The following is a 25354-nucleotide window of genomic DNA, read 5'->3' as shown; positions in this document are numbered from 1 at the left end:
GGCCTTCATCCTATAATGACATCTCAACTTGTCCATGTAAAAATAACAGTTTAGTTTCAGAAGACAAAGTTTTACCTCATCTTAGGATCAAAAGAGAGAAAGTGAATAAATTAGGTTTTATGACTAAGTCTAAGGTTCCATTCCAAAGTTTGTAGGAAAGGAAGACAGAAAATGACACTAACTTTCAATTGTCCTGCTGAAATCGAAGCTTCTTTCTCAGGTTTCCTAGAAAGTATTCTTCTGGCAGATTTTCTGGACGCATCCACCACTTTTTGTGTTTGCTTTTGTTTTCATTTTCCAGACAAAAGCACTTAGGGGTGTGCATTAACTCTTTCAGGTCATTAGAGTGTAGTGCAGTCCTCTGCCTCTGATTGCCAAGACATCATACTGCTAATAGAATGCATTATGGCTTTTTGCTAAATGGTAGCTTTGTGTCATGAAAGACCTCTCAGAGGGGCTAATGTATTCTAAGAGGCTAATCTACAATCATGGAGTCTCTGACAAGTAAATATTAATAAACATTTTTTGTTAAGGTGGTGGGTAGTATAAAAAATTATTTTCAGACATTTTTTTCAGTTGGAGCTTATAAACTACATTGAGCAGTAAGTTTTGGTGCATTTTTTGTTTGAGAAAACCTCTTTAATAAATTAAGCCTTCACTTCTCCAAATGTATTCCTGTTTTTAGGTTCCTTTCTTATTAAGCTTAACCATTTTTTCCTATCTGACTTGGAAGTAATCTGTGTACACTCATGATTTATCCTTGGGGCAATTCAAATTCTTATCTAAATGGAGCACTGGTACTTTCTTCCTTCTTAATCTTTATGTAGCTTCAGACTATAAATGGAATTCTTTTTATATAACCACTAGAGAAATGAAAGTTTCATGTAGCTTCCAGAAGGCCTGTAATCATTTCGTTTTTCACTAGGAAAATGTACAGGACTATCACATGCTAGTCCTCCAAGCCAAGTCTTTGCTGACTTAAATGTAGTCCATGAGGGTCTGAATACCAAAAGCCAAATATTTGGCTCGTTAGGAGGGAGAAGAAAAGCTGTTTGCCGTAGAAAAAGTAAAATTGATATTTATGTATAAAATATCTTTTAAAGAGGTGAATTGATTTTTAGAGACTACTGTGAATCTTTTACTAGCTAACTGGATTTATGTAAATGCATCTAAACTATGGAGGCACTTAAATTGAGTAAGTGGTTTTCTTTTTCTTTCTTTCTTTCTTCTTTTTTTTTTTTTTTTTTTTTTGAGTAAGTGGTTTTCTATATGGAACTTTTTTAAAGGTTTCCTAAATTTTAGAATGAAATATAAATATTCTAAGAAGAAGCCAATGAGAATTAAGGAGACTAATCTTATGTCAGAACTTTCACCTTCTAGCTTCTGCCACACTGCACCTACTCAGTAGAATGAAAAGCAAAACCAGTTCAGCAGCTGAAATAGTAAATCGCCTCCAAATGTCAGCTAGTATCAAACTCTGACTATAATTCCTGCAAACTCATGAACCTGAAGAACCACAAAAAAAGAAACACTTTGTATTAGGAACTGATTACAATTTACAGAACCATTCCATGCACCATACAGACTGGTAACAGGAACATGCAGCAGGCAGCAGTTTATGCATGTTTTCCGAAGGCTTGGTTGGTTCGGGTGGTTTTCAGGCCATATATATATATATATTAGTTGTTAAGGCCTAGACTTTTTTAAATCAGCACAAATCAGAAAGAAGTATGATCTCAAAGTAACACTCCTTTGTCAGTCTGAAACAGTATTGGGGCCTAGCAAAACATCCACTTGAGAGACAGAAAGATTTCACCCATAAGCACGAAGTCCAAAGTTTGGACCACCACAAAGCACAAAGTTTTTTTTAAGGTTATTACGTATATCTCAATCGTATCCATTGATCACGTCAGTGCCTTATGACTCAGAGGTATACTGCATAGGCTAGGAATAGCAAGCAGGAAAAAAAAAATCACAGCTCACTGGAAAAGGGCTCAAAAATTATTGGTAAGTAAAGAGGATGATTGATGGTATTGCAGCAACTCATCCACCCTCTTTGATTAGTGATGCCCTCTTTTCTACCTAATCATGAGTACCAGAATGTAAATCAATTTTGAAAGGTAGAAACAGTGCTAAAGGCCTAAGTGACCTAAATTCCATGAATTTAGAAGGAAAAGTGACTTTTTTTTTTGAGATTTTTTAATTTCAAGCATCAGGTTTGCATGTTATACAATTTTTTAAAAGTGACCTCACCAACAAATTTTCAGATTTATTATGTAGTACTAAGATGGTCTCTTTGCACTAATAATTTCTAATTATTCTCATTACAGGCTTCCTTTCTGTCTGACCAGCCTGAACCTTACCTGCCATTTCTTTCACGCTTCATTGAAACACAGATGTTTGCCACCTTCATTGATAATAAAATTATGTCTCAGTGGGAAGAGAAAGATTCTTTGCTTCGGGTCTTTGACTCTCGGATTGAGAAAATAAGACTGTATAATGTAAGGGCACCCACCTTGAGGACATCTATCTATCAGAAATGCAGCACTTTAAAAGAAGCAGGTACATTTGTCTTGCCTTTTAAAATTAACTTAAAATCCATGATCATTTCTCTTTACACATTGTTGGCCTTATAAACCAAAACTTAGGGCAGCCGCGGTGGCCCAATGGTTTAGCGTCACCTTCGGCTCAGGGCATGATCCTGGGGTCCCGGGATTGAGTCCCGTGTCGGGCTCCCTGCGTGGAGCCTGCTTCTCCCTCTGCCTGTGTCTCTTCCTCTTTCTTTCTGTGTCTCTCATTAATAAATAAATAAAATCTTTAAAAAATAAAATAAACCAAAAGTTAGCTTTCAGTTTTAGACTTAATGGTTAATTCTTTGTACTATATCAAGTGCTTTCTAGGTTTGTTTCTTTCTGTTTCCATGAGTTAATGTCCATTCCATTCCTACTTAACATTCCCCTTCCTTAGAAGAGGAGAAACAGGGGCACCTGGGTTGCTCCGTTAAGCAACTCTTGATTTTAGCTCAGGTCATGATCTCAGGTTTGTGAAATCAAGTCCCTCATCCAGCTCTGTGCTGGGCATGGAGCCTGCTTTAGATTTTCTCTCTCTCCTACTCCCTTTGCCCCTCACCCCCTCCAGAAAGGAAAGAAAGAAAGAGAGCGTAAGAAGAGGAAAAACAGTAATAAATTGAATGGAATATAACCATAAGGTTGCTATGGTTTTTGTCTTACTCTCTTTCATTGCCTTAATTGAAAAATGTACGTTTCTTTCATGCTACTCATGTTGCCTTTTTATTTCTCACTTCTTTTGTCTTCATTAAAGGAAAGATAAGTATTAATTTAAAATCATAAATCTGACAGGATGCCTGGGTGGCTTAGTCGGTTAAGCATCTGCCTTCAGTTCAGGTCATGATCTTGGGGTCCTGGGATCAAGCCCTGCTTTGGGCTCCCTGCTCAACAGGAGTCTGCTTCTCCCTCTGCCTCTGTGCTCTTTCTCCCTCTCTCTCTCTCTCTCTCCCTCTCTCAAAATAAAAATAAAATATTTTTTAAAATAATAAATAAAATAGTAAATCTGAGATGCTGCCTAATTTATATAACTATTACAGTATATTTACTTTTTAATGGTGCCAGTAATTGTAATAGTTTCATTTATTGAAATTAAACCTCTGGATTCTTGTGGGTTTTTTTTTTTTTTAATTTTATTAATCATGAGAGACAGAGAGAGGCAGAGACCTAGGCAGAGGGAGAAGTAGGCTCCATGCAGGGAGCCCGATGCGGGACTCAATCCTGGGACCCCAGGATCATGCTCTGAGCCGAAGGCAGATGCTTAACCACTGAGCCATCCAGGCGTCCCAATCTCTGGATTCTTGTATTCAAATTAGAGCTTTCCCAACCCTGACACCAGTTTTCTCCTTAGAGAATCAAAAGTCTTGACTAGTCTTCTCTGGCAGTAATAAACTCCGTTAAATAAATAATCCTATTAATAGCCAGTATTTACTGAGCCAAACATCATACCACATGTTTTACATGCATTTTTGCATTTGATCTTAACAGTGGGGGTGTGTATGGACAGAGTTACTTCCGTTTTATTACTATCCTTATTTTGCAGTTGAGAAAGCTGAAAGATTAAGTAACTTGCTTACGATTGCATAGCTAGAGGCTAGTGGAGCATGATTTGAACTCAGATTTGACTAATTCTATCACTTGAAGCATTAGTACTATATTAGATTTTTATTTAGTAAAGAAACATATGAAGTGTACCAATCCACACAATTTTAGACGTTTGTACATTGTTCCTAGCACTGTCTTTGCCAAATAAACTGATAACTATTACCTGAGTGCCACCCCCCTTTTTAAAGTTTTTTCCCCCTTCTAATATAGAAGCTATTTGAGAGCAAGCTTTCCTCTGGTGCAAAAAGAGGCAAGAAAGAGTTTTGTTTTGTTTTTTAAAGATTGTATTTATTTATTCATGAGAGACACACAGAGAGAGAAAGAGGCAGAGACACAGGCAGAGGGAAAAGCAGGCTCCATGCAGGGAGCCCAATGTGGGACTTTATCCCAGGACTCCAAGGATCACACCCTGAGCCGAGGGCAGACGCTCAACCGCTGAGCCACCCTGGCGTCCCAAGAAAGAATTTCTTTGCTTTGTCTCCTTGCTTGCCTTCCTTACTTTATTTAAATAGATCAAAGTCACAGGAGTGGTGATGCTGTAGTTATAGCGTATTTAAGGAAAGAAGTATGTAAATGATGTCTTTATATAATCTTAAGAGGTCTTTTTGATAAGCTGAAACATCATTCTGGTGTATTCCCACTTAGTAGAGTAGATCCTTGGAGCCTCTTCAGGAAGTAGCAGTTACCTCTGTGTTTCTGGAAATTGAAGGAGTGGAATGAATGAGATTGTCTGTGCCTGTTCAGAGAACTGTATGACTTTCAGTGATTTAATAGCCATGTGAATAATATAATGCCTTGTTGAGAAAATTTCATTCCTCCCTTCCTGACAGAATTTTTTTAATGGAGCTAAGCACTGATTCCTTTATTTGTGTGCCTCCAGAAAATCTTTTCAATTAAAATATATTTTCTGTCAGCTTCTCAAAAAGTTTGACATTCCCACTGTCATCACAGAAATTATGTAATACTCTTGAAAATATACCATTATAGGTTTAACATATGGAAATGAGATTAGGCAAAAGCAGTAGTCTCCCAGGAACCTAATTTATCAAAGACTTTTTTTTTTTTTTTTTAAGTAAAAGGAGACAGCTGGCTCTGTCTATCCCCTATAAATGGTGCAGTTACTGATTTCATCAGATAAAATTATCCTCCTCCCACCCCCCAACAAAAACTATAAAGATGGGCGTTTTGTTGTTTTTTATTGATTTGGGGGAGGGTTCATCCTTTGTTATTTTGCTTTTATTTTTGTTTTGCCTCTAACTAAAAAGAACTTTAATTTGCAGGTGAACACTTTAGGCAGAGGCTATCTGCTGTTGATATTGTGGCACCAGAACCTCATGATTTCTGTGCAGAAAGACAAGTTGATAGTAATACAGAGTTTTTCTTTTCTCTTACCAATCACAGAAAATGAGCATTGGCACAAACCCTTGAAGATCTAACAGACCCATGACCTCTTAAAGCAGGCATTTAATAATTTCTGAAAGTTCAGTATTCACGGGTGGTATAATTACTGAAAAGTAACATTGCATTATGCTCCCTATGGCAATCTTCAGTATAAACCCCAAAATAACTCATTGTGAATCATGTTTCTTGTTTTTAAATATCTTCCTACTAAAGGAGAATAACTCCATATCAGATGGATTTCTCTGTCATTTTAAATCCAGCGGAAAAACTGAAGCTACTTTTTTTCTTCCTTTCATGAGAACAGAACCATTCATTGGCAGAGATGGAATTTTGTAGTATTTCATGGAACAAAAAATTGGCAGGGACTTCAGAGGATTCCATGCCATGAATGTAAGCTTTATTTTGCCTAAGCCATCTGTTAATTAAGTGTTTTATAAATATTAGGAAGCGCTGAGAGTATAGATAGGGTTGTGGAGAGCCAGAGGGCATCATTGGAAATTAAATACCATTTCATGTTAAAACATGGCATTCTTTCGCCCAACGTAGAACATATGGACTGTGTTTTAAGAAAAGTTACAAGTTACACATTAAAAATAAAATGAAATTCATGAAGTTTTAGATAAGCTCATATGAATTATAAAGGAAAAATGAGGGAAATTTGAAGTAGGTATCTAATATTGTGAATTTTAAGTCATTGGAGCTAATAGGGACTTCTGCAAAGCATCCCTAAATGCTGTCATCAAGCACAAGCAACTGGCTTAGGTGAAGCATTTATGTCACACAAATGGTATCAAACATGTTATTTTGACAAGGGTGGAATATGTCATGGACAGACCCCTCTCTGCTCAAAAAGAAAGTTTGTAAAACTATGTATGAGGAATAACCAGCAGTACTCAATCTGCTGATAATTGAAATGGGCAAAATAAACTATTCCATGAAATACTTATAAAAATACCTTTTACTTCTCTTAAATCTCAAGATTAGCAGTTCCCAGAGTGCGTTCTGTTTATCATACCACCACAATTACTGCTTGTTCTCTCCTTTTAATAATCTGTAGGCAAAGGATTAAAGACCTAGAGTCTTGCTTCACAAATGCATTTTTCTCTTGAAAATTCAGTTCATAAAAACATTTAAGAACTGATTTTTCTACCAGAGAAATAGTTTGCTATTTTTTGGGTCTTTGAGATATCCTCCTTACTTTAAGTTGTTTTAAATAGAAATATTGAATGATTCCTATCTTTTGACATTGGCTTATTTTATTCTTCAGAAGGTCAGTTGCTTATCCTCTGGACATTTTCTAAATGCCTGCTTATTTTACTGTTCTCTGCATTACCCCTCTTGATCTAATAAACACTCCTAAGTGACTCCTACTAACGAGAATGTGTTGCTAAAAGTGAAGTAATAAACTTTATAGTTTCTTGTTTTCACAAATGGAGAACTAGAAATATTTAATGAATCTTAATACAATACAAAGAAATAAAGTAATATAAGGCTGCTGTGCTTGCTTTTCCTTCCCTTTCAGTTCAAAGCCAATATTTTATTTGCCATCATTTTCTTAGAAGTTGTACTTAGAACTATATTTTCATTAAGAAAATATTTTTCTTAAATATTTAATATTGAAGTATTAAAATACTGATTATTCCACTTAAGGGAAACTTGTTTCAGTACTGTAGATTTTCAGCCCTGCTGCCATGCTTTTGTCAGAGGCAGAAAATACCATGAAAATTAGTCATCTACTATTCACTTGAAATTAACCTCTTTATACTTACATCACACTGATTTCTCAAGAGCTTTTATGAAAATCTATCCTAGAATGTAAGAAAGATTGAGTTCCTTATTGGTGCATGAGTGGAGGAAACATTGTTTTAAGGTTTAGCCAATGAAATGTCTCTAATTTGTTATAAATTTAATTTTTAGCCCAATCAATTGAGCAGCGACTAATGAAAATGGATCACACTGCAATCCATCCACATCTGCTTGATATGAAAATCGGTCAAGGCAAATATGAGCAAGGGTTCTTTCCAAAGTTACAGTCTGATGTCTTGGCAACAGGACCAACTAATAACAAGTAAGCATGTTCTCCATTTGAGCAGTGAGTTGAAGGGATAAGAAGGGTGCAATGCTGTGCAGCTCGAATGGGGCACTGAAGTCATTAAATATCTTATCGATCTGGATCACTTTCTTCAAATCAATCCATTTGGAATATGGATTGTCATTCTGTGAGTATTTGACTTTAATTCCATCATGTGGAAAATCCAAAGACTAGAGATTTTTTTCTTTGTTAAAGTAATGTGCACTTGGGAATAGTTTCACTTTAAATATAATGCTAATACTGTCTAATGGAATTAGAAAATGTATACTTTCACTGTTGTATTAGTTTCCTAGGACTGCTGTAACAAAGTACTACAAATTTAGTAGCTTTTAAAATAACAGAAATTTATTCTTTCACAGTTCTGGAAACTGGAAATTCAAAATCAAGGTATTGGCAGGGCCATTCTCCCTCCAAGAACTTTAAGGGAGAAGCCTTCTTTGCTTCTTCAACTTCTGCTGGCCTCAGGCATTCCTTGACTTCTAACAGTGCTAACTCTAGTCTCTATCTCTGTCTTCATAACCCTCTATGTCTGAGTCCTAGTGTCCTCCTCTTATGAGGACACCAGTCCTGTTGGATTAGGCCCCATATTAATGACCTCATCTTAACTTGATGACATTTCCAAAGACCGAATAAGGTCTCATGGTCATAGGTATTGAGTTTAAGACTTCAACATGTCATGGAGGGAAGAGAGGTAGGCATAGTTCAACCTAGAACACCACCTTTTTTTAAGAATCAAGTGCAAAAATTATCAAAAAATAAAGATAAACCCTGTTATTTTTTATGACAGATGATTCCATTTAGAAAATATCTAAATGTGATTAGAATTGAAAGAATTATTTGGGTTAGGGGAATTCTTAACTTTAGGTGAATATAGTGTTTAATTAACAAGTGAGTAATATTTTTATGCAAAGATGGTGCCAAAGGTGAAGAAGGAAGCCCCTGCCCTTCCCAAAGCAAAAAACAAAGCTAAGGCTTTCAAGGCCAAGAAAGTGATGCTGAAAGGCATCCACATTTACAAAAAGAAGATCCGTATGTCACTTACATTCCTGTGACCAAGACATTGCATCTCCAGAGGCAGCCCAAATACCCTCTAAAGAGTGCCTCCAGGAGAAACAAGATTGATCACCATGGCATCATCAAGTTCCCCCTGACTACAGAGTCAGCCGTGAAGAAAACAGAAGCCAGCTACACACTTGTGTTCATTGTGGATGTCGAGGCCAATAGCACCAGATCAAACAGGCTGTGAAGAAGCTCTACAACATTGACTTGCCAAGATCAACACCCTGATCAGGAGAGAAGAAGACATATGTTCTACTGGCTCCTGACTCTGATGCTTTGGATGTTGCCAACAAAATTGGGATCATGTAAACTGAGTCCAGCTGGCTAAATCTAAATATAGATATTTTTTTTCACCATTAAAAAAAAAAAAAAACTAGCAAGTGAGAAATAGAAATAAAGGAGGGTTTTCCAAGAAAGGACACAAAGAGGGGTGTCTGGGTGGCTCAGTTGGTTAAGCATCTGCCTTCAGCTCAGGTCATGATCCCAGGATCCTGGGATGAAAGCCCATGTTGGGCTCCTTGATCAGCAGGGAGTCTGCTTCTCCTTCCTCTTCTCCCTCTGTGTGCTCTATCCGGCACTCACTCACTCTCTCGCAAAAATAAATAAATATATATGTGTGTGTATATATATATATATACACACACACACATATATATATATATCTTTAAGAAAAAGAAAAGACACAAAGGTATTAAAGGAGAAATACTGTAAGTTTCAAAGAAAGAACTTGGAATCAAATAAGTAATTCTGGAATTTATTCTTAACCACTAACCAGCTTAGGAACCTTAGACAAGTTGGAATCATTTGCCCCTTTCTCACCTGAAAAATAATTTAAGATTTTATTTATTTATTTGTGAGAGACACAGAGAGAGGCAGACAGACACATAGGCAGGAGTAGAAAGAAGCAGGCTTCCCACAGGGAGCCTAATGTGGGACTCGATCCCCGATCCAGGGTTCACGCCCTGAGCCAAAGTCAGACGCTGAACCACTGAGCCACCCACACGTCCCTCACCTGAAAGTATTCTTTTAACATTCTACAACACCTATCATCTTACCAAAGTGGCTAGAGGAGGAATGGAAAAAGCCATGCTGTGGCAAAGAAATGGGAGGGAAGACTGAGGTAAAGATTGGATACACAAGATGGAAATGGCATTGAGCCACCTAAATTTTTAGAAGCTAAGTAGAGAATCAGTGAGGGGAATAAAAAAGAGGTAGAATTATGTCTTTTGACCTAAATGGCCCAAACTAAATAAGTAATGTGAAGATTCTCGAAAGATGGTTTAAAAGTGTGATGTTTGTTTTTCAGATGAACTACTTAACTTCTGTGTTGCAAATTCTTGATTCTTGCCTCTTTTTTTTTTTTTTTTTTTTAAGATTTTATTTATTTATTCATGAGAGACACAGAGAGGGGCAGAGTACACAGGCAGAGGAAGAAGCAGGCTCCATGCAGGGAGCCCGATGCAGGACCGATCCTGGGACTCCAGGAACACACCCTGGGCTGAAGGCATACGCTCAACTACTGAGCTACCCAGGCGTGCCGATATTTGCCTCTTTATTTCCTATGATGTTCGTTATGATTCTATTGGTCAGGAAAAAGGAAAACATAGTAATTTTATCTATATAATATGTGATGGTAACACTTGATTTAATTTGATGAACACTATTCTAAGCTAGGTAGTGTGGTATTTGGGATTTCTTAGGGTGCATGTACGTGTGGTAATACTTGTGTATTCTTGTGTTTGTACTGCTAATACCCTATTTTTAATAACCTGAAAGGAATGAAACCGTTAGCATTTTCCTAGCTAAAGGTGTTCCTTAAAATATGTTTCTTAAATGTGTCAAATGATTGATTCATTTTAGTTCCAAATGGAGAAAGCTATAGTGATAACAAACGCATCAAAGGAGAAAAAGTGATAGGTGTGGATTAAGGAAAAGAGTTACAGTACCAAAAAAAAAAAAAAAAAAGAGTTACAGTACCATTTACATTGTTGCTTCTTTTCCTTTCAGAGTCTAGTTCTGTATCATCATAAATATATACCCCTTAACAGATCTCAGTCAGAAAACTTAGAAATTTTCATCCTCTGTCAAGTAATTATTCTTCTTTCCTTCATGTTGTCTGCTTCCAAATAGACCTTTCCTGCCAGTGGAGACCTCTTCACTCCAGGAGAGGGGTGGTTATGTTTTATTGATACTAATAGCTCATATTAAGCTGATTCTACACTGGCTTCTCTGCTAGACTGCACTGAGTACATTAGCTCATTTTTACAAACATATCCCTATATATAAAATCTATATTGCTTTATCCATTTTATGAATGAGGTTCAGAGAAATTCAATAGCTTGCTCCAAGATCACATAGCTAGGAAGTGGTGAAACTAAAATTCAAACCTAGGCCCAGGCCCTTAAGTGATATACCACGTATATATATTGTCTGGCTCAGTTACTTCAAAACAAGGGTGACAAATGACTTTTGTTACTTTTGGAGTTGGAAACTGCTTTGGTTGCCCCCAAGAAATTTTGAATAGCCTAAAATATTGGACATACATGTGTACTATGGGAAAGAAAGATAAGCACCAAAATTTTTTAATACATACTTTTACAAGTCATCTGAAAGAAACATCATACTTTTAAGCTACCTTTCAAGAACCTTAATATGGGGCAGCCCAGTGACTCAGCAGTTTAGCGCCTCCTTAGGCCCAGGGTCTGATTCTGGAGACCAGGGATTGAGTCCCATGTCGGGCTTCCTGCATGAAGCCTGCTTCTCCCTCTGCCTGTGTCTGCCTCTCTCTCTCTCTCTCTCTCTCTCTCTCTGTCTCTCATGAATAAATAAATAAAATCTTTTAAAAAAAAAAAAGAACCTTAATATGACTTCGTTTGGGCCACTTAAGTCAAAAGGCATAATTCTACTTTTTTTATTCCCTTCTTTGAGTCTCTACTTGCCTTCTGAAAATTCAGGTGACTCAGTGCCACTTCTGTTTTGTGTACCCAATGTAACAAGATCTTCCGCAATGAAAGAGCCTTCAGATACCTCACGTCTGCCTTAAACGACTCTATTAAGAGGGGTGGCCCCAAAGAAGATAGGATAATACTCTGCAGAGCAAGGTACATTTGTAGGCACCATCTTCCCTAGTGAAGAACTACATGAAGCAGTGGTTGAGTTCAAATAGCCTAACCATGAAGACAATGGCCTTATGTGTTAGAGGAGTCTGAACTTGGGTTACTGGCAAAGTTAGGAGTGGAACTCAGGTCTCCTTGCTCTAGGTACCATGTTCTTGATATCTCTCTTTTTTTAAAGACTTTTTTTTTTTTTTAAGATTTTATTTATTTATTTATGAGAGACACAGAGAGAGGCAGAGACACAGGCAGAGGGAGAAGCAGGCTCCTGACAAGGAGCCCAGTGTGGGACTTGATCCCAGATCCTGGGATGGTGCCCTGAGCCAAAGACAGATGCTCAACTGCTGAGCCACCCAGGCATCCTGATGATATCTCATTTATAAAGCCTGGAGTTCTAGAAAACTTTCAGTCCAATATCCTTTTAAAAATCTTTAAAAAAAAAGGAGCAGCCCTGGTGGCTTAGCAGTTTAGTGCTGCCTTCAGCCCAGTGTGTGATCCTAGAGACCTGGGATCGAGTCCCCTGTCAGGCTCCCTGCATGGAGCTTGCTTCTCCCTCTCTTTCTCTGTCTCTAATTAATAATTTTAAAAATCTTTAAAAACAGAATTATTGATCTTTAAAGGCTTTGATTTAAATAGATTGTCTAAACTTTAATGAAGTCAGTAATGGAGGAGGATTTCACGAGAGAGGTGGAAAAGTTATGTATTCACATTGAAATCTTCCCCTCCTGTAGAAAATGCAAGTGTTTATGCTAAGGTCTTAGAAAGGAAGATTGTAGAGATAATTTAATATGCCTCTCACAAGACAGAAGTAAATAGCTGATGACTGAAAATGTTATCTTATTTATCTTAGTTAACTTGTAGGAGTTTACCCTCCATTGAAGAGCTATTCCTACTTTTTTTTTAATTATTATTTTTTAAATGTATTTATTAGGGAGAGAGAGAGAGACAGAGACACAGGCAGAGGGAGAAGCAGGCTCCATGCAGGGAGCCCAATGTGGGACTTGATCCTGGGACTCCAGGATCACGCCCTGGGCCAAAGGCAGGCACTAAACCACTGAGCCACCCAGGGATCCCCTATTCCTACTTTTTAAAACTGTGACCTTAAAAGTGTGCTAAAAGATGTTGAACATTAGGAGGTTCAAACTTCCCAGATGATTGTACTAGATATAAAATGTTCTGTTTTTCAGAAGTGAATGAGAATTTTCCATCAGAACAAACTAATCATCCATTTACTTATTTTTTGTTTTGTAAAATATCCTAATTGTTTGAATTACTTTCATATTAGTAGACTATTAATTTAAATGAGTTTTAATTCCTTTTAATAACATTAGATTGTACGTTTGTTCATTTTGGCAAATATTGATGGAACTTCTACTGTATGTGAGGCAGTGCCCTGTTCACTGGGAGTTGAGCAATGAACATAACAACAAAAATCCCTGCTTTTAAGGAAGAGGAAACAAACAAAGAAACTTAATATGTAAAACAAGTAACCTATCAGTGATAAGATTTGTGAAGAAAAATAAAGCAAAAAAAAAAAAAAAAAAGAAAGAAAGAAAAATAAAGCAGAAAAGGGAAGTAGGAAAAAAAAAAGAAAAAGAAAAGGGAAGTAGGGAGTTTTAAGGAGGGAAGAGTTCAACTTCAATTTTTACTGCCATGTTTTCTTTTTTTTTTTAAGATTTTATTTATTTATTAATAGAGAGAGAGAGGCAGAGAGACAGGCAGAGGGAGAAGCAGGCTCCATGCAGGGAGCCTGACGTGGGATTCGATCCTGGGTCTCCAGGATCAGGCCCTGGGCTAAAGGCGGCACTAAACCGCTGAGCCACCCAGGCTGCCCTCTTGCTTTTATAATCTTCTATACAATCCCAAGGTCTCTTATTTCCAGACTAAGTCCCAAGTATTACATTTTCAGGTAGATTGTAGTCTGAAAGGGAAAAGACCTAAGAACTCATTGCAGGATAAAGAGATGTATAATCATGCCTCTGCAAATTGGTTGATCAAGTCTTAGAATTTCATATGCTGCTTACAAAACAAGAGCAAATAAGCAGTCATTATTATTTTAGCAAACGTGATTATCTTTGGTAAAAATATGCTTAGTAAATGAGACTGAATAATGAAAAAAGCAATTCCTTAATAAGACCAAGAGTGTATAGATTTCATAGTAATTTTCTTAAGCAGATGATTACATTCCTGTTTTGAAAATAAAATAGGACATTTTGTGCCACAGAGTGTATAGTAAGATGCTAGTTTTATCATGTAAGTTAATATTTATCCTTTTCTTTACCTAAAGCCTTTTCCACTTTTGCCTGCCAAGGGAACTGTTCTGCCACTTATATTCTATTCCTTCTCTTTAATTATTATTTAAGTTCATTAGCTGGTGCTTATAGTCTGTTTCCTAATTTTACTATTTATTTGAACCCTAGTTTTTTAAATTCTTGAACAAATTTTGCTGTCTTTCACTGATGTTTTTCTACAGGGCTATTTCTTAAGAACATTTTGTTTGTTAACCTATATTTCCCCTTTGTTTATCATGAAAATTTATCTTCCTGTGTTTATATTCTACTTCAAAGTTGTTAAAGAAGAAAAAAAGAAACCAAAATTGTTAAAGAAAAAAATATTCATGACACTTGCTGAAGACGGTAACACAGACTTTATTCGAGGGAGGCCATGTAGGGACCATTGCAGTGGGCAAGAGATTGAGATTGAACTCTATTCCAAATATAATGTGGATAAGTAGGAATTTATAATCAAGTAGCAGAATAGAGAGAAAATTACTAAGAGGAAACATCAGAGGTAAGGAGGAGGGGTGGGGATTTTGACTAAACCACCCAAACCGGATTCTTGCTGAAGGTAGGCCTGAGTGATCAGACATCATGTGGAAGGTGATGAATGATGTAGAAGCTGATCAGATATGGAGAATGATCATATACTGGGGCGGGGAGGGGGGATGGACTTAGCAAGGCTCTTGTTAAATGGGATTTTATAAGGGAGTGCAAAGATGGACCTAGGAGAAAGTTCAAGAGCCTAGCTAAAGTTTGATCAAACAAAGAATCTTGGGACACCTAGGTGGCTCAACAGTTGAGCATCTGCCTTCAGCTCAGGGTGTGATCCCGGGTCTGGGGATGAGTCCCACATCGGGCTCGCCGCAGGGAGCCTTCTCCTCCCTCTGCCCATGTCTCTGCTCTCTCTCTTTATGTCTCTCATGAATAAATAAATAAAATCTTAAAAAAAAAAAAAAAGAATCTTTGTCAGTGTATTAATATGTTTTTTTCTGGATCTTTCTCAGTCATTGCAGTTCTATTTGTATCGTTTTATAGTCTAACTTTGATCCTTTGCTATAGGGACAGTTCCAAGGATTCCACTTCAAAGATCTATCACTAGGACTTTGTATTTGTTGTCCCAGTATAAGCCTGTTTTTCTTAACTATTTTAAGAGGGGACTACCTTTCTCGTTATCATTTTTATCATAATTATTCAGTGTTCTCTAGTAGCCTGAGATGATTCAGAAACTTGAAACCAAAGGCATGCATAAATTATTTTATTTTTTTATTTTTTTTTAACTTTTATTTATTTATGATAGTCACAGAGAGAGAGAGAGGCAGAGACACAGGAAGAGGGAGAAGCAGGCTCCATGCACCGGGAGCCCGACGTGGGATTCGATCCCGGATCTCCAGGATCGCGCCCTGGGCCAAAGGCAGGCGCCAAACCGCTGCGCCACCCAGGGATCCCTATTTTAAAAGCAAGAAAAAAGCTGTATTCTCATTTTAAGCTTTTGTAAATTGCATACTTTATTAAATAAAAAATTAAAAGTAATGAACTGCCAGTAATACAATATGACTTTTCCTGAATGGCAAAAGTATAAATTCATTTTTTACATTGTGTACAGCTCTGTGCTGGCAAGAATATATTCAAGAGTAGATATTCTTAGAACTAAGTGTGATGACTACATAATCATGAGAATAATAAGTCAAAATCTGAGGAATTTTTAAAATAGTTTGGTATAAAATAATATATGCTTATTAGAAAATTGAAAGTGATAGGGTAAATTTTAAAACACCCATAATGCCATCACCACGAGATGTTAAGATTTGCTGTTAGGCTCTTCCTCATCCATGCGCATGGATCCTGATGTGCATGTCCACACTTTTAAAAACAAAATTAGCATATTACTTATACAGTGTTTTATCTTGATTCTTCTTTTCTTTTTTTTTTTTTTTTTAAGATTTTATTTGTTTATTCATGAGAGACACACAGAGAGAGAGAGGCAGAGACACAGGCAGAGGGAGAAACAGGCTTCATGCAGGAAGCCCGACATGGGACTCGATCCCTGGTCTCCAGGATCACGACCTGGACTGAAGGCGGCACTAAACCGCTGAGCCACCCAGGCTGCCCTATCTTGATTTTTCACTCATTATTATACCATCAACAGTCTCCCATATTAATATTCCTAGCAATTTGATTTTTTTTGTGACTGTATCTTTCATTATATAGCACCCCCTACTGTTGAACATATAGATTGTTTTGAACACAATTACTTGATTTTGAGTAACTTGGTTGTAAGACCTGCTATGAACTCAAAAACTTTTTGGAACTATTATACATTAAACATGCATATGGAAAAAGAGACACATCCTAATTCAGGAACATTTAGAAGCCAAAATGTGAGTCTTGGAATAAAGGAAGTAAATTTTGTTATATTCATGCTGTGAGGAACATCTATAAACCTAAATATTGAACTAAATCTCTGATTATTTATTTAGAGTATATTCATAGAAGGGCCAGATGATGTACAGACTGCCAGTGAAACAGCTGACGGGCACCTGGACGGTGCAGTCAGTTATGTACCCGACTCTTGATTTCAGTTCAGGTCCTAATCTCAGATTCATGATCTAGCCCTGTATGGGGCTCTGTGCTCAGTGAGGAGTTGGCTTGAGAGTCTCCCTTTCCTTCTCTGCCCCTCCTGCTTATGCTCTCTCCGCCTCTCTAAAATAAATAAATTGTTTAAAAAAAAAAAAAAACAGCTGACAGACATGATACCAGCCCTTCAAGAGTTTATAGTAGAGAGGATTTTGTGGGAAATAGAGATAAATACTTACAACACAAAGCTAATACAAATGGGGAGTGTAAGAGGGGTAGACAGTTTAGATTTGGAGGAATCAACACTTTCTTGTGCATTGAAGCTATCTGAAAGAAGAACAGAAGTGGGAGGAAACCAGGACAAAGGCTCACATGTGACCGAACTGACCCCATTGGAAATACAGACATAGTTGAAAGTAGCTGGAGGTGTAAGGTAGTGCTAAGTATAGCAGAGAGTTTGGGTTGGCAAAGAATTGAGTGATTGCTCTGAATATGGCAGCTAGAGGTGTAAATGGCTTCAAGAGCATTGTCAGGGGAAGCTGATTTAGATAAACTGAAGATCCAAAGGTAAAAAGTTGAGGCTAAGAATTTTTTCATGAGAAGAGTGAAGAAAGAAACTAAGTATAACTTTCAAGAGCCAAGAGAGAGATCAACCTGCTTACCAGCTGAAGGGAAGTATTCAGATGAGAGAGAAAAATTGAAGATACAGAAAAAGAGATGATTAATGCAGCAGGTTGAAGAAGTCAAGAGAGAATGCGTCAGGGAGTTTCTTCTAGGTGGCAGAATTAGTTTTGAGCCATGACCAATACATTTTATACTTTGTGATTGATTTAAAGGAAGATGAGAGATATCTATGTGTATACATTAAGTAGAGGGCAGGAAGGAGTCAAGGGTGGGCCATCAGTTGAGGGGAGTCACTTGATGAAGCGAAAGGTTTGAAACATTTTTTGAGGGGAATGTGAGAGAGTTGATCAAGGGCAGGTAAAGTGATTCTTGGGGAGTCCTGAAAGAAATAACTAATCTGCATAAATAGAACAGAGAAGAGGATGGTATTCATTCAGATTTGTGGCTCTGTTGGACACTAAAGTGGAAAGAAAATAATTTTTTTTTAAGATTCTATTCATTCATGAAAGATAGAGGCAGGGAGAGGAGCAGTCTCCCTGCAAGGAGCCTGATGTGGGACTTGATCCTGGACCCCGGGATCCAAGGCAGACGCTCAACCGCTGAGCCACCCAGGTGTCCGGGAAATGATCATTATGAGGAGATACTGTGTATTTTTTTAACCTCATTTTTGAAAAAGTATTGATTGTAGTGATGGTTGCATGTCTGAATATAATAAAAACCACTGACTTACATGCTTTAAGTGGATGAATTGTTTGGTATTTAATTATATCACAATAAAGCTGTTCTATATTTAAAGAATTGATTGAAAAGCAAGTATTGTTAGTCTTTTGTTTTAAACAGTACATTTTTTCTAGTTTAAAGATAAGTTGTCACTTTTTTTTTTTTTTTTTTTTTTTTTTTTTTTTTTGGTTTAGTTGTTTGTTTTAACCTGCACCTTCTTGGGTATGGCTATCTTTCCAGTCGCTGGGTAAGTCGGAGTGCCACGGCGCAGCGCAGGAAAGACCGCCTTCGCCAACATTCTGAGCACATTGGATTGGACAACGACCTGAGGGAGGTATGTGGGCTGCCTTTCTGGGATGCCTCCATACAAGAGCCACAACTCAGCTAACTCAGCCCAGCAGTTGTCCTTGTGCAGGTTCTTCCTCATTCTTTTACAAAAGTTCAGTTTCATTTTAAAGTAGTAATATTTTTGTACTGACTTACAGCAGAAAACACCATTTTCCCCATTTTTGTAATTTTAATATACCTAAAATAAGGCTCTAAAGCAAATCTCCCTGTATAGTGCATCAAGTAAAGGTTAAGTTTTCAATAAAGTTTTGGTCAATATGTCTCTTATGGGAAAAAAAATATATACAAGAAACAGATTTTTTTAAAGTTTCAAACATAATTTATACTTAGTAAAAATGTATTTGCTTGTGCTTTATCCTAAGCTTGCTGACACCCATTTTTAAAGTGTTAGAAATTATTTTTTAATTAAAATCCTTATGCTTTATTTGTAGTACTTGAAAATAAAACCATATTTATACATTTGAATAATTATATAAGGTTTGATTATTGTGATCAAAGAAAATTGCAGTCAGAACATCTGTTAACTGTTTTCTAAACTCAGATGTTTAGAAATAAAGCAGAAAACATCATTCCAAATATATATTGCTTTTTTGTTGAAATGTTCATACATTTATGATTTTAAGCATTTTCTTAAAAACTGAAGTGTAATCTGTCCAGTGCTTTTCTTTGTGCTACCATATTTTCTTCTCTCCCCTTTTGCTGTGACTTTATCATGTGCATGCATGTTTTGCTTGTCTCTTTCTCCCTGTCCTTTTCTTTTTTGCTTTTCTGTCATTGGCACTTCTCCATCCTCTTAGCCTTCCGGGGAACTTTTGGTCTGTCAGAACTCCATGGCATTCTGGGAGTGGGATCAGGGTCCACCTCCTCCTGCACGACTTCCTAAAAAATCCTTCTCTGAGTGCTGCCTGGTATGTTCTTTGCCTGAAAGTGCTTTGCAGATGTTCCTGAGTTCTCTTTGGTGTTCCTTGAATTATCCACGTGTGTGTGTGCGCACATAGCTCTAGAATGCCTCACATCACCTTGTGACGTGAACTGTCAGCCTCTCCGTTTTGCTCTCCACTTCCTCCTGTGTTTGGTACCTTTTCACGGTGGTGTATGCTAACATGAGTAATTCTATACAGTTGACAGGTAAAACTGATCATTTGAATTCCTAATTTGTGGTATTTTGGCAAGTGAAGGGAGAGGAGTTGTAGAGGGGCCAGACTAGCATGTTGTTGTTCTTCCAAAGGAGAAATAAATACTCAAACTTCCTTTTATTTACACATCTGCAGAAATACAGAAATAATTTGTTTTTGAACAGCTTTTCTTTTTTGGCTGGGTTTTATCTCCACAGTATTTTAGTGAACCCTTCCTGATATGTTTTTTGGTTTTTTTGTGGTTGTTTTTTTGGGGGGGGTATTATTGTTGTTGTTTTTTTTTTTTAGTTTGAAATTTACTTCTTTTATTCATTGTCTGTATTTTATGTGGTTAGAAAATCAGGTCATCAATATAGAATCTTAGTTCTAAAAGGAACCTTTGAAGTCACCTTGTCCAACGTGACATGAAGTCCAAGAGACTTGCCGAAAGTTAAATGGACACCCAAAGGCAGAGCTGGGCCTATAGCCCAGGACTGCTGAAAGCCAAACTGACTGATACTCTTCCCAGTAACCCAGTATACCAGGTTGCAATCAGCAGCTATCTGAGAGCAAGAGTATCATAGGACTCCTGATTTGTAGTTTGAGGCTTTGACAGAAATGAAAAAAGACATAATAGAAATCTAGGGTCACTTCCTTTTAGTAGTGAGATAGGCTTTCTTACAAAAACATTCCTTGTGAAAGGTTTCTCTTTCTTCTCCATTTTTCACCTTAAAGTACACCTTTTCCTCCAGCTGCCCCAAAGAAAATTACATCTTTATCATCACTTGTTTACCGTTAAGGCAAGTACTCTATTTTTGCAATATACAGAGGCAACATCACTTCTTGATGTGAGGAAAGGCCTCATGCCCACCACACGCACACGCACACACACCCTGTATCCTTCATGTGCACATCCAAGGGATGTTGCTCATTCTGTGGCTTCAGCAGAGCTGCTCGAGAGGAGACTTGGCCCTGTGGAGTTTGCCGTTGGCTAATAATTTTACTGCCCTGTATGTGCTGTGTGCTTGGTAAATATGGCCAAAGGATAGCCCCATTCTAGCTTATTTTCATTTGTAAAATAGAATGTAAACTTTAACAGTGCTTAAATTCTTAATCTAATATGGACTTAAAATCTAATTGTTGATATATATCAGAAGAAAGAGAAATGCCAGGACCTATTCCTAGCCTCTTGCCTGTGTTTCTCACTCCTTTTCTTCTAGCCAGTATGTTTCTTTCTAAGCTAAATTTGATCCTTACTTTTTCCTGAGAACTAAGTCCTAGTAGTTCTCTCTGCCTTTGCATAAGTCCTAAAGTAGAGGAATTGAGGCTGAGGAGAAATAACCCCTTTAACACATGGCAGTTAATATTTGTTTATACCAGAGGTGATAGTTACCTTTCATTCTCAATTTTCCCTATTTCTTTGACCCTCCCAAAAGAGATTTGAAGCAGAAAGATGCATACACAAGTATTATAGGAATTCTTACAGCACTCATTTTTTAAAAATCTGTCCTTAAAATGATTGCACTGGAAAGGAAACGGATTATTTTGTTTATGCAACAGCAGGAAACTGATTAGTTGAATCCCTAATCAGTGGGGATTTTTAGAAATTTGTACAAGATTTAGCAGATCAGTTTTCTTCCAAAGGGGAAATACTGTAAATGTACAAACTCCCATTTATTTAGAGAATGTAAAGGAGTTTACACATTTTCCCTTATAATATAAAATTCTTCCCTTGAGATAGTAAAGATAGATTTCACATATGTGTGTGTGGGAGGATGTGCTGGCTCACAATCTCTCTCCCCTCAACAAACTGCTAGTTTTACTATATAACTTAGAGTAGTCATTCTATAAATATGGCCCTAAGACACTTGGACATTTTAGAGATTCTGCTTTATGGTCCTGATGCAAACATAAGTATCTAGATGAGCTTTTGCATGTGGCACAGGAAGAAGAGAGACAACAGATGTACGGTGATAATAACCTGTAGTGATTTTTTCCCCCGGACATTCACTAACTAAAGCTCAAGAGCAGTGGACTGGGTCTCTGAGTTTCTGGGTTTCTCTCTGAGCTATCACTATCTCTGAAAGTAATATAATGTCTCTGCTTTCTCTCGATTATGGAACAAGGCAAGGGAGGGAATGTAGCAAACATGTTCAGAGTGAGTTCATAGTCTTTCTTGTGAGGTGGGAGAGTGTGTTTTATGCCCGTTTTACAAATAAGCAAATATGCCTGAGGTTATAAAGTTAGTTGCAACCAGATTCTGGAGCTCCTGATTTTACTGTTGTGACTTGATTAGAACAAAGGGTTGGTTTGAAGAGCATTGTCCAAGAGACTAGAAGTATGTTGAGTATCTTGATCTGTGGGACAGGAAGAAACCAGTGATCTGAGTTCTTGGAGAACCTTGGATTCGTAATTTAGAAACCCAAATTTTTTTCATCCCTGTCATGATCCTGACTAATCACAACCTTGGGTATTCCCAATAAAAAGATTAAACGAGGTGAGCTCCATCTTATTATGAATGTGTTTTAACCTGACACGATTTCAAGTGCCCTCATTTTCACAGGAGTTAACAACTGGGGAGTGGGGGAAATACAAACTGTCCTCTGCCTGTTGGTAGTGCTAAAACTTGAATTGCTAGTGCATGAATACACTTACAGCCTTTTTTGCATCTTGTTTTTTCTCACTTGTTTGTGTAATGTTAAAAGTCAGGAGAGTATCTGATATTTGTGTATTAAAAGTACTCTTTAATTTTTAGAAATATATGCAAGAGGCACGAAGTTTAGGAAAAAACCTGAGGCAACCCAAATTGTCAGACCTCTCGCCTGCAGTGATTGCACAAACCAACTGCAAATTTGTAGAAGGCTTATTAAAAGAATGTAGAATGAAGGTACGTATTACTCACTGATGTGAGACAGTGTGCACTCAACTCCCATTTGAGCTTGTAGCTTTCCTAGAGAAAAACTTTAACTGAGGATAAACCTCATAAGTTCTTTACTGAGCTCATGAACCTTTGTGGGTTCTATGTTGCCCATAGAATCAGTGACATGGGAGCCCTGCAGTTTTTCTCACCTTTTCAGTCTTTTCATTGCTGTCTTCCTCTTTAGCATGAACAGATAGTAAGTAAGTTAAAAGCTGTGGGATGCCTGGCTGGCTCATTCAGTAGAGCATGTGACTCTGGTTTTGTTCATTTTGTTTTGTTTTTTAGAGAGAAAGTTTGGGCGGGGGAATGGGGGGTGCATGCTGCACAGGTGGAGAGAAACTTCAAGCTGACTTCTCACTGAGCACAGAGCTTGACTTGGGGCTAGATCTCACTACACTGAGATCATGACCTAAGCTGAAATCAACAGTCAGACACTTAACTGACTGAGCCACCCAGGTGCCCAGAACATGCGACTCTTAATCTCAAGAGTTTGAGCCTCACATTGGGTGTGTAGAGCCTACTTAAAAGAAGTAACTTGCATCAGGAATGTGGTCATTTTATATGAAAGGCAACACATTTTTTTGTATAGAACATTGTCCGAAAAAAAAAAAAAAAAAAAAAAGAACATTGTCCGTGTCCATACACGTACATATACCCATAAGGAAGAAGACCTTAGCTGTGTTGTAGTTTTGTGTATATCACACACTAGTCTCTTCTTAAATATCCATGTTTATCAAAGGTAGTAATACAAATTAACAAGATTCAGAACATCATTTTAGCCAGTAATTTCATCCTTTTTTTTTTTTTAAGATTTATTTATTTATTCATGAGAGACACAGAGAGAGACAGGCAGAGACACAGGCAGAGGGAGAAGCAGGCTCCATGCAGGGAGCCCGATGTGGGACTCGATCCTGGGACTCCAGGACCATGCCCTGGGCAGAAGGCAGGCGCTGAAACACTGAGCCACCCAGGGATCCCAATTTCATCCTTTTATTTGAGTCATTTCTTGAGTACCTTCTGTGTATATTCAATAAATGCACTATTTTCAGCATCAGCACACAGTGTTGAATCAGAGACAAGGTCCCCACCTAAAGCAACTAGATTCTTTCTCACTTTACATTTTATAAGTACATCTAAGACTGCGGTGAATTATTTACTTGAAGCTGATTTCCACTTCCCTTCCATTTTCTGGTACATACTCATGAGCAGAGACAAGATAAAAGAGGAAAAGAGGAAGGAAAAAAGAGTCCTGGTTCACCAGTTAGGGAGTTCTAAAAAAATTTGGAGCTGCCTATATGTGTTGTGGTTTTTGCGTAAGTGCAATCAAAACTAACTGCAGATATCTTCAGTATGCCAAGATGCAGGGACAGTGGAGGGTTAGTTGTAACAGGATGGGTTTCAGATTCTGACAGTACATTTTATGGGTCTAGTGTAATTCCCCAGTGTTACTGTAGATAGTAATCCGAAGATAATCGATCCTAAGGGTTTACATGGGATACTTTAAAATAGTATTGTGGGAGGCAAAAAGATAGATGATTGATGATAGATAGATAGATAGATAGATAGATAGATAGATAGATAGATAGATAGATAAAAATAGTATCCTAATCTCCCTCTGGTGGACCCCCTATTTATCTAACAAAATACTAAAAGTATATGATATTACTGTAGTTAGTTGACCACAGAAATTAAGACACTTTTCCCAGAGTGATTAAATTCTACAATTAGAAGTATGATGAAAGGGATGCCTGGCTGGCTCAGTTGATGGAGCATGCAGTGCTTGATCTTGGGATTATAGGTTCAAGCCCCACGTTGAGTGTAGAGATTACTTAAAATGTTTAGGGTACCTGAGTGGCTCAGTCAGCTGGGCATCTGCCTTCAGCTCGGGTTGTGACCCCAGGGTCCTGGGATGAACATCAGGCTCCCTGCTCTGTGGGGAGCCTGCTTCTTCCTGCCTACCACTCCCCCTGCTTGTGCTCACTTGCTCTCTCACTCTCTCTCGCTCTCTCTCTCTGTCAAATAAATAAAATCTTAGAAAAAATTTTAAAATTTAAAAAATAAAATGTTTAAAAAAGTAGTATAATGAAGGGAATCCAGGTCTCTGATCTAGTGGTTGGTTGACTTGTTGGATTTTGGCTTCACTGCTGGGTTAACACTTGTACTCACACATGATGCTTTCAGACAAAACGCATGTTGGTGGAGAAAATGGGACATGAAGCAGTGGAACTGGGCCATGGAGAAGCAAACATAACTGGCTTAGAAGAGAACACCTTAATTGCCAGCCTCTGTGACCTACTGGAAAGAATATGGAGCCACGGCTTACAGATCAAGCAGGTATAATCTCAGGAGGTCCTGGTGACATGGCTGATTAGGAACGCTGCCCAGAAATGTACAAGGAGAGGCACTTAGTAGCTTAGTTGGTTGAGCTTCCGACTTGATTTCAGCTCAGGTCATGATCTCAGGGTCATGAGATTGAGCCCCAAGTTGGGCTCCATACTCAGTACATAGTCTGCTTGAGTTTTTCTCTCGCTCTGCCTCTGCCCCTCTCTCCCATGCTCTTTCTTTCTCTCTCTAAAATAAATAAGTAAATCTTTAAAAAAAGAAAAAAAGGAAAAGAAGGAGAAAACGATATAAAAATTAAAGGTTATGGTTCTTTGTCACAGGATGACTAGAAATGCACCACAGGCTTTTTAATTCCAGAAAAAGAAAATAAAACCCATGATTAAGAGGTGGTTTGGGGCTCTTTCATGGTAAACAGGAAAGGATAAAACAGCACATTTACTGCAGAGGTTATATCCTCTTGATTCCATTAAGTGTCTGCCTTCGTCACTGTTCAGGAAAAAAATCTGTTAGCCAGAATTAACAGTTCTTTACCATTTTAAGTTATGTAGTTATTCAGGGTAGAAAAATTCAGGTAGTTTCTTTGCTTTTGTTTCTCTT

General features: G+C 37.6%; 1 protein-coding gene across 8 annotated transcripts in view; it reads left to right on the top strand.

Annotated features, from left to right (window-relative positions):
- Positions 1 to 25354, top strand: part of DENND5B (DENN domain containing 5B) — a 199377-nt gene that overhangs the window by 129663 nt on the left and 44360 nt on the right. For 3 of the 8 annotated variants that reach the window (XR_005380009.1, XM_038577194.1, XM_038577192.1), the window contains 7 exons: positions 2331 to 2562; positions 5450 to 5533; positions 7488 to 7638; positions 18272 to 18365; positions 19177 to 19287; positions 22250 to 22381; positions 24596 to 24748. Coding sequence is in view for 7 of the 8 variants with exons in the window: in XM_038577194.1 (XP_038433122.1) it covers positions 2331 to 2562; positions 5450 to 5533; positions 7488 to 7638; positions 18272 to 18365; positions 19177 to 19287; positions 22250 to 22381; positions 24596 to 24748 (957 nt within the window). In the remaining variant the exon portion in view is untranslated. Of the gene's footprint in view, positions 1 to 2330; positions 2563 to 5449; positions 5534 to 7487; positions 7639 to 18225; positions 18366 to 19176; positions 19288 to 22249; positions 22382 to 24595; positions 24749 to 25354 lie in introns of those variants that run through there. The other 5 variants (XM_038577198.1, XM_038577197.1, XM_038577195.1 and 2 more) reach the window with 4 other exon arrangements.

Source organism: Canis lupus, chromosome 27 (genome assembly GCF_011100685.1).
Source record: "Canis lupus familiaris isolate Mischka breed German Shepherd chromosome 27, alternate assembly UU_Cfam_GSD_1.0, whole genome shotgun sequence".
NCBI classification, from domain to species: domain Eukaryota; kingdom Metazoa; phylum Chordata; class Mammalia; order Carnivora; family Canidae; genus Canis; species Canis lupus.
The sequence above is the reverse complement of the archived record's forward strand: the minus strand, read 5'-3'. Positions and strand labels throughout refer to the sequence as shown.